The 10,128-nt window shown below is 41.7% G+C and overlaps 1 protein-coding gene across 1 annotated transcript in view; it reads left to right on the top strand.

Moving 5' to 3' along the window:
- The window catches only part of PRDM16 (PR/SET domain 16), a 621,205-nt gene that overhangs the window by 539,282 nt on the left and 71,795 nt on the right, over nt 1–10,128 (top strand). The window contains 1 exon segment of the mRNA XM_074306482.1: nt 6,708–6,810. Within this exon segment, the coding sequence (XP_074162583.1) occupies nt 6,708–6,810 (103 nt within the window).

Below are 10,128 nucleotides of genomic sequence, written 5' to 3'. Positions count from 1 at the left end.
GAAGTCGGGCCCGGGGGGTGCGGGGAGGTGGGCCTTTGGGGATGTTCAGGCAGGACTTGCGGTGGGGGAGGTGCAGGCAAGGGGACCTCGTTCCCCGCCCGTCCCTCATTATTCCCAGCCCTTCAGAGCGCGAGGGCCCAAAGCACAGCTCGGAAATCAAAGCAGCCGGAGTGAGATAGGGCAGGCCGGCGGTGTAAGAGAGAAACGCGGAGGGAGGGGGAGGGAGGAGGGACGGAGGAGGTGAACGGCGGGGACCCGGAGCAGGTAACTGAGCAAACACTGCCCCCTGATGGGCGCTTGAGGGAGCCCAGAAGGAAGAGCTGCTTAACTTCCATCCCCTTCGGGGCGCCATTATCAAATGCCTCCTCCGATGGGACTGGGGGGCTCCCCCCAGAGGAACTTCCAAGTCGGACCTGGGACATCTCTTGTTTTTTTTTTAATCATGCGGTGCTTCTTCATAGAGAGATATAATGTCACCAGCTCACAAAGAGCTCCCTTTTCCTTTCGTGCGCGCTTTGCTGTGCTTTCTTTTTAAACTGGTGTGTGTGTGTGAGAAAGAGAAACAGAGGCAGAAAATCTGAGAGACACTAACAGGGAGAGAGCGAGAGCGAGAGAGAGACAGAGACAGAGAGAGAGAGAGACAGAGAGAGAGAGAGACAGAGAGAGAGCAAGAGAAAAAGAGCAAGAGACACAGAGACAGAGACAGAAACGGAGGCAGAAAATCTGAGAGACACTAACAGGGAGAGAGCGAGAGAGCTAGAGCAAGAGACAGAGATACAGAGACAGAGACAGAGACACAGAGACACAGAGAGAGAGAGCAAGAGAAAAAGAGCAAGAGACACAGAGACAGAGACAGAAACGGAGGCAGAAAATCTGAGAGACACTAACAGGGAGAGAGCAAGAGTGAGAGAGAGACAGAGAGAGAGAGAGACAGAGAAAGAGAAAGAGAAACACAGAGAGAGAGACAGAGACAGAGAGAGAGAGACAGAGACAAAGAGACAGAGAGACAGAGACAGAGAGAGAGACAGAGAGACAGAGACAGAGACAGAGAGAGAGACAGAGAAAGAGAAACAGAGAGAGACAGAGACAGAGACACACAGAGACAGAGACAGAGAAAGAGAGAGAAACAGAGGCAGAAAATCTGAGAGACACTAACAGAGAGCAAGAGAGCTAGAGCAAGAGAAAAAGAGCGAGAGATAGAGACAGAGACACAGAGAGAGAGCAAGGGAAAAAGAGCAAGAGAGATAGAGACAGAGACAGAAACGGAGGCAGAAAATCTGAGAGACACTAACAAAGAGAGAGCAAGAAAAAAGACAGAGAGAGAAAGAGAGAGAAACAGAGGCAGAAAATCTGAGAGACACTAACAAAGAGAGAACAAGAGCAAGAGAGAGACAGAGAGAGAGCAAGAGTGAGACAGAGAGATACATTGAGACAGAGAGATACAGAGAGAGAGCAAGAGCAAGACAGAGACAGAGAGAGAGAGACAGAGAGAGAGCAAGAGCAAGACAGAGACAGAGAGAGACAGAGAGAGAGAGAGACAGAGAGAGAACAAGAGCGAGACAGAGAGAGAGAGAGACAGAGAGAGAGAGAGAGAGAGAGAGAGAGAGAGAGAGAGAGAGAGAGAGAGAGCAAGAGCAAGAGAGACAAAGAGAGAGAGACTGACAAACAGAAGCAGAAAATCTGAGAGACACTAACAGGGAGAGAGCAAGAAAAAAAGAGCGAGACAGTGAGAGATAGAGACACAGAGAGAGAGCAAGAGGAAAAAAAAAGCAAGAGAGAGACAGAGAGAGAGGGACAGAGACAGAGACAGAGAGAGAGAGAGAGACAGAGAGAAACAAGAGACAGAGTCAGAGAGAGAGAAAGGCATGTGGCGAGTTTACCTGCCTGGGGGCTAGCTGACTAAGCAAACCAAAATTGATCCACATAGGTGATGAGAACAGTTTAATATTAAGGATAAAAATGGAACACATCAGAACAGCAGGGAAACATTTATGCAAATGAAATATAAACTCATACATTGCATCCATAGGTAAATAGATGTGGGTATTATATTGTGCACGCATGCATATGAGTGTGGTAGATATGTACACATATATTGACCATTTGCATATATCACACCGTGCAGTTCTATATGTATATGTTATATGTGTATATGGATATATATGCACACATATAAGCATTGTTGTACATGTGTGTCCATAGGCATGTGGGTGCATATTGTAAAGCTGTGTTTATGTGTATGAAATATATACACATGTATATAAATATATACATATATTTAGCAATTATGTATATATTGAGACAGGAATCAACATATTATGTATGTAGCTATCGAGACAGACATAAACATAGATATAGACATAGAGAATGACGCGGAAAGGTTAAGCCACTTGTCCAGACCTGTGATTTTCTACTTATACAAAAGTCTTGGTGAGAAAAGTCCAATGCAGATGAGCACTTGCTTGACAGCCCAGTTTTAAAGAGTTGCCGAGAGCACTGAGAAGTTAATTATTAGTTAACCTTTCCATAGAACATTAAGCCTTGCAAAAATGCTCTAGACATATCTCATTTGATCGATAACCCATTTTAAAGATGAGGACATTTTGGCTGAAAAATGAATCAACTTGCCTGGGCTCACATAGCCAACTGGTGGATCTGAGGCCTTTAGGGGCAGGGTTTGAAGCCGTATCTCCCTGGTTCAGGGGGCTACTCTCTGTTTGCTTTTGTTGAAAAATACAAGGCACCCATTTACCTAGAAGACTTCTTTTACGACCCAGGTAAAACCTAAATTCTGGCTGCTTATTAAAAATCTCCTTAATAAGGACTTATTAATATTTTACTTATTAACATTTCCTGTTTTAAACACTGTCAGCTCTGTCTTGGGTGATCTCTCCATGAATTCTAGTTTATGCCTACTTATTTTTTTTTTATTTTTTTATGCCTACTTATAACCCAAATAACAAAATATAAATACTTATCACCCCGGTTTGTTATTGAAATTTTCCTTTTTAAAGCTGATATCCCTGAGTGTATACTCAAGAGACCTAGACTGTTATGCTCATTTCAGGTACCAAAAAAAATCCCATAACTTGGGCAATCACATTTGCTGGGGAGATTAATTAATCTAATGTACCATGGCTAGTGCACACAGTCAATCTCTTTATATTTGTGACTGGCTTAGTGGAGAGTTTACTTTAAATCAGTCAATGGCTATTGCTTGGGTTTCTGATGCTATATTTTTATGTATAGTAACGAGTTTCTTTTTTTTTTTTTAACATCTCTTTGATTGTGTTTTATGTGAGTCATGAAAACATGGGTTTCCCATTATGTTATATATTGTGTGAGTGGATTGGGATGTCCCCATATTTCTTCTCTGCTCATTTAATGATTCTCTGACTTGATGCTGTGTGTTAGAGATGCCGTCCCAACAACAGCAAATTGGGAAAGGTGAGGTGAAGGGAATGTGACCCAGGGAGATAGGGGTCATCCCAAGGTGGTAATTCTTGGGAATACATGGCCACGTAGAAAGGGTCCCTCTTCCTCTCATTCAGAAATGATCTTGCCCAATGTTAAATAATCACCATCGGGGCAGCTAGATGGCGCAGTGGATAGAGCACCAGCCTTGAATTCAGGAGGACTCCAGTTCAAATCTGGTCTCAGACACTTAACACTTCCTGGCTGTGTGACCCTGGGCAAGTCACTTAACCCCAGCCTCAGGGGGGAAAAATAATCATCATCATCATCATTATCATTATAGGCAGCTTGGTAGTGAAGTCTAACCATTGTTAGAGGACTGGACTTAGAATTCAATCAGTATTTTCATCTGTAAAAATGTAGATAATAATAGCATTTACCTCCCTGGGAGCATTATTAGGCATTATATAAATGCTAGATATTATTATTAAAAATTACAATATTCTTATTATTTCATGGATTTAGGGATTCCTTCATCATGGAAAACTTTCTTCACTAATGTTGATCCAGCAATATGTAATTTAGAGCCTTTTATTAAGTTATCTGGGGGACACAGAGGAGTTGAATGATTTGCCTGGGTCACACAGTCAGTATATACAGGATATGCAGCTATAGCTTTCTGACTCCAACTCAGGTCCTCAAAATTCATGGAAAGGGCCAAATGCTGCTGTGCTAAGAAAGGCTCCCCTTGTCTACACATGTCCAAAAGGAACCAGCAAAGGCCCTCATGAGCTTCCCACCATATTCTCATTTCCTTGTAGAGTTCAAGGCTTTGGGTGAAGGGTTATTTTTAGTCCTGGGAACCATGCACAGGGAATTATAATCTTTTTCGCACCCCTTGAAAACACTCACTTCACATAGTTGTGGATTCAACCTATTGCTCTGGAGTGTATTCCCTACCCCTTCATCTCCCTCAAGGACAATTCAGATTTATTGTCTTGGCTTTGACCACATGTCTTCTGGCAGGTGCTAAGGCCCAACTGGCATTTAGAGTGGGGGATTTCCAGTCATGAGGTTTAGTTGAGTGGAATATTGATCAATGAGTCTTTCTATGGCCTCCAAACTAGCAAATATTTAATGTCTTGGGCTTCTTGTGGATAGGACCCCCCCAAAAAATACATGGTTATATAAAAAATGTGTACGGGGTCATGTTGCTAGACAGAAACTGGAAACACAGTTAGAAGAAAGGGGTAATATTCACTATATCTCATGACCTAGATTTGGAGGGTCAAGATCACCTTGTGTTAGTCTAGTGTCTCCCCAGGGGACAAATTATTTCATATTATATTAAAATCCCGCCTTCACCCCCCACTGTTGGCTTTGAGGATGATTGGACTTGGAAGGGCAGAAGGAGTGTCTGTGGGTTGAAAGCAAGTCTCCCATTTTTAGCCTATATGCTTACAGAGCAAGTCCAGGAATTTAGGGTACCATGCTGGGTTCACAGCGGTCCCCTTCTACTACAATACGTCCTCTATGTTCCTCAGCCTGGATGGTAGGAAAGAAAATAATATTTCCTGGTTCTTGGGATCTGGGAACTGTTAGATCACTGTAGGGAATCATTTCAAGAGTTTGTCAGATTTTTAAATGGAAAAGAGATCTAGTTATCATCTAGTTTAGTTCCCTCGTTTTATAGATGAAGAAACTGAGGTTCAGAGATTAATTAACTTGCCTGAAGCCACATTGAGAATAAGTAGCACAAGTAGGGATTTGAATGGCCCTCTTTAAATTCCAATTTCTCTTTCTAAGAAGTCTTCCATCTCTCTCTTTCTCTCTCTCTCTTCTCTCTCTCTCTTATACACATGCACACACACACACACACACACACACACACACACACACACATATATATATATATATGTGTGTGTGTGTGTGTATGTATACATATAACTGTTTCCTTTCCAAGTTCTTGTAAATCTAGCCATTTATAAAATTTGTTTTCAAAAAGGTTAACTTTTCCCATTTTATGTGCCAGACATCAGTTTTTGCCGATGTTGTCCAATCATGTCTTACTTTCCACATCCCATTTTGGGGTATTCTCGGCAAAGATACTTGAGTTTGTCATTTCCTTCTCCAACTTATTTTACAGATGGGGAAACTGAGGTAAACAGAATTAAGTGACCTGCTTATGGTCACACAGCTAATAAGTGTCTGAAGTCAGATTGTAGCTCGGAAAGATGAGTCTTCCTGATTCCAAACCCATTCTTCTAATCACTGGACTATCTGGTTTTCCCTGAAGACATTAGTAATGTACTCATATTTTTCAAAATATCATCTTGGTGGCAGTAGTGGGTTAACTTCACAATGAGGGATTCAGAAACAACCTTCTTCTCTGTACCTCACCACATACTAAGGATTCCAGCATTCACCTGAGAGAGATGCATTCAGAGTCATAGAACATTGGATGTCAGAGTCTGGGAGCCTCTTAGAATAAGGGATGTCACAACTGAGAATGTCAGAGCTAGGAGGGAACCTAAAGGTTTGGTTTTGCCCTTCGGTTTTTAAGTGGAGGAATCTGAAACCCTGTAGAAGTTTAAAGGAAAACCAAAGGAGAAAGAAAGACTGGAAACTTAAGGGTATTTGGTTTCTCTGTAGGCCCATGGCCTGATTTCTTTGAAGGTTTGGACATGTAAGTTGATGATTATTTTCACAATCGTGTTAAGTTTTGTTTATAAACAGCCATGTTCACCTCCAAGCCCCAAGGGCCCAGCCAAAGCAATACACAAGTCACAATGACGTCAAACAGACTAACAAAACTGAGACCAACAGCTCATGGCCATCCTCTTAATCAAAGCCTAGGAGAGTCTCCATAATCTACTCCTGCCCCACACAAATGGAAACTTGGTGTTTTCTCTTGCATCTGTTTCATTTTTAATTCCCTTTAGAAAACTATATGGAAATGGGATAAAATTAAAAGAACTTATGTGTATACATTCACACAGAGACATTTGAGTTCCTTATTTGTTCTAAGGTCCAAGTCATAATGTGATTTTTGAGTTCCTCGAGATCTCGTATATTCTACAAAAAGTCCCAAACTAATACCTCTCAGCAGCAATTAGAAATCCAATCAAGTGGCAAACAGAGCAGCCTCTTTGATTAACTTAAAGGAGGGTGAGGGGATGGGGGGGGGGGTGAGCAGCAGCAGGAAATGGCATGGGAGCCTAAATAAATATGTATAAAGAGGATCTCACCAAAGAAAAGATACTTTATATGTGTCTCTGCTTTCTCCATCCTAGATTTATTATAAAGTCATTAAGAACATTGAACCTGGAGAAGAGCTATTGTTGTACATGAAGGAAGGGGCTTATTCCCTTGGGACTATGCCGCCCAATCTTGAAGGTAAGTCCTTGCCCAGCCTGAAACTCTTCCTCTGGTCCCCCTTTCCTTGCTTCATTGGAGAACAACCAGATAATATCCTGTATCCTAAGTACCATGAACTATTCAGGACTGCTAGTTAACCAAAGTAACTGCATCCTTCATCCATCCATCCTAGATCCTTTGGCTTTTCCATAGTTCATATTTACTGGCAAGAGTAACCATTCTTTCCATGGCATTTAAAAAGAAGCAATTCAAGGCAATTCTTCTTCCTTATGGGTGCATTTAAAGACAAACTTACAGATGAGAGAGGGAAAGTATGGTTGGGTTGAATGCTATATGAGCTATTATTCTATTCCTGATGCCCCATTTTTTCCCTTTTTTTTTTTCCTCATTTACTATTTTTAAGAAATTATCCAATGGAGTTTCTTGACTTTGAATGTTTCCCCTTAGAAGTCTTTGACTCACATAGTCAACTTTTGTCATAGTGAAGGGGAGAAGATTAAACTATTAAATCATCCCATCCTAAGCAAAATACTGGCAGGACATATCTGAAAAAAGAAAGAACATTTTTAAATTAAATATCTTGGAAATAAAACCTGGAATATGAGAGCAAGGACAATGCTATAGATACCATGATATTGATGATAATTATAAAAATCCTCTGATATGAATAGTCAATGGATTTATATTTTTTTCTTTTGGTCTTTTAGATACTGTGTCTTTTATTCTCATCATTTTCAGAACTTTTTGTTTCCAAAAATAGGAATTTCTTTTTCTGGTTCACCTATTTTCTGGTCAGATCAGATTTGGCCAAATGTGGACTTTTTTTCTGTCCAATTTTGTCAGATTTCAGAATCTAACAGAATTGGACAGAAAAAAAGTCCAAATTTTAAAGCATTTTAACATTGTTTTCTCTTCACATTAAAAAAAATCAATTAGTCTTTGGGATATTAAGCCAATATACCAATACCAATTTTTAACCAACAATAAAAAAGTGAATTGGATAATTCTGGGTCTAGAGGGTCAATAAACTTGCTGGGGATGTTTTAAAAAGGATTTGGCCATTGAACTACATGGCTACTGACGTCCTATCCGGATTATAGATTCTGTAATTTCACTGATTAAATCTTGCAGTGCAAACTGGCCCAAGCCCCTGTCTCCAGGGTTAATAAATCAGCTAACTTTTCCTTACTAAGCAAGACTTCCAAAGCAAGCTGGAATATAGCATCTCCATGATGAAATCTTAAGCTTTATCCCCCGTGCCTCCCATCTCCCACCATCCAAACTAGACTAGAGAAGATAGGAGGTAGAGTTGTTTTGTTTGTTTGTTTGTTTTTGTTTTGTTTTGTTTTTTGTTTTTTGTTTTTTTTATCCTGATGCTTTTCCTCAGCCTCACCAAAGTTAAATAATTAAGATACTGAACTTCATAATCCCCTAGCGAATATTACAGTTCCATGTCCAAGGACACAGGGGGCCTGACAGACAGGAGATCCATTGTCAGAATCTCAAGGAGGCCATGGGGACCAAGCAGGGGGATCTCCCTTTCTCTTTGCCCGAGTTCCCCACTCCTGAATGTCAGCAGGATGGTGGGGCAGCCACCCACAGCTTTCAGGAAATTTCCTTCATTCCCCATTGCTCGGTATCCTATGCCCTTGTCAAGTAAAAAAATAAAAATACTCCAGTGGAGGGGCAGTGTTTCGATTCTGAGCCTATCCGGCCTCTTTGCTGGGGTTTGGTATTAATTAGGCAGTGGGGGAGAGAGAAAATAAATTTCTAGGACCTTGTGCAGCAAGGGGAAGCTCTCATTTTCCTTAAAATAAGTGTTAAAAACTGAATAGGCCTTTGATAGCACAGGGGGGAGGGAAAGGCAGACTGGAAAAGATAAATCTACTTAACTTTCGGGGCAGCGGGGTCTGACAATGGAGTTTCATTTGTGTATTGAATGTTCATTCTTCCAAAAGGTGCCAGAGAGGGAAAAAAAGCCCACCCCAGCCCTAGTCCCCTCCACCTTTGGCTTTAAATAACCTGTAGCTACATTCTCCTAATAAATTTTCCAACATTTATGGGCTAATTGCTTTTGAAATATAATAGCCCAACATCAAATATTTGACTTTTTAATACTCTTTCTCCCCCCTTTCCCTAATGTTCCTCTGCCCTCCCCAGCCTTGCCCCCCCCAGCTAAACTCTGAATTGCACAAGAAAGAAAATGCAAAAATGTTCCATACAAAGATAATTATCATAAAAATCTTTTTCTCCAAACCCCAGTTACACACATACAGCCGCCCCTTATCACTGCAGGAATTTGGAGTAGGGCTCTTGAGCGCCTTTGAGACTCAAGTCTGCCAGATTAGCATGTAGATGCCACATAATTGAGTTCCCCTTGGCTTCTCTGAAAGCCATTAGGCCCTGATTTATTTTTCTGTTACATTCCTGCTTTGTCATGAGAGTTGCTGATGGAACTTTAGATACAGGAGTGTAAGCCCCACAGATCTGCCAAACAAGACAAGGCGTGCTGACTGCAATCAGCGGAGTTTGTGTGGTGGGCTGTGGTGTGTGAGTGTGTGTGTGTGTGTGTGTGTGTGTGTGTGTGTGTGTGTGTATCTCTACCCAAACTCCTTCTCCCAAAGGCCTAGACCATCTACAATAGGGAATTTGGGAACCATGCTCAAAGAAAATTATAGACCAAGAGCTTCCTTGACATATCCTCAGGAAGGAAGAAAAGTGTCTGCTCTTGAACTTGGGGCATCTCAGGTGAAATTTTTGACAAGAAAGGTTCCTTCCTTCCTTCCTCTCTCCCTTCCTCCCCTTCTTCCTTCTTTCCTTCCTTCCTTTCTTCTTTCCCTCTTTCTTCCCTCCCTCCCTCCTTCCTTTCTTCCCTCTCTCCTTTCTTTCTTCCCTCTTTCCTTCCTTCTTCTCTCCCTCTCCTTCTTTCCTTTCTTCTTCTTCTTTCTCTATCTCTGTGTCTCTTCTGCCTCTCTATCTCTGTCTCTGTGTCTCTCTCTTCTGTCTCTCTCTCTCCTGTCTCTGTCACTGTTTCTCTCTGTGTCTCTGTCACTATGTTTTCTGTCTCTGTGTCTCTTCAGTTTCTGTGTCTGAATCTCTATCTCTGTCTCTGTTCCCTCCCTCCCTCTCTCTGTCTCTCTCTGTCTCTCTCTGTCTCTCTGTCTCTCTCTGTCTCTCTCTGTCTCTCTCTGTCTCTCTCTCTCTCTCTCTCTCTCTCTCTCTCTCTCTCTCTCTCTCTCTCTCCTGTCTCTGTCACTGTTTCTCTCTGTGTCTCTGTCACTATGTTTTCTGTCTCTGTGTCTCTTCAGTTTCTGTGTCTGAATCTCTATCTCTGTC

Source organism: Sminthopsis crassicaudata, chromosome 3 (genome assembly GCF_048593235.1).
Source record: "Sminthopsis crassicaudata isolate SCR6 chromosome 3, ASM4859323v1, whole genome shotgun sequence".
NCBI classification, from domain to species: Eukaryota; Metazoa; Chordata; class Mammalia; order Dasyuromorphia; family Dasyuridae; genus Sminthopsis; species Sminthopsis crassicaudata.
Note: the sequence above shows the minus strand (reverse complement) of the source record. Positions and strands in the feature narration are given on the sequence as shown.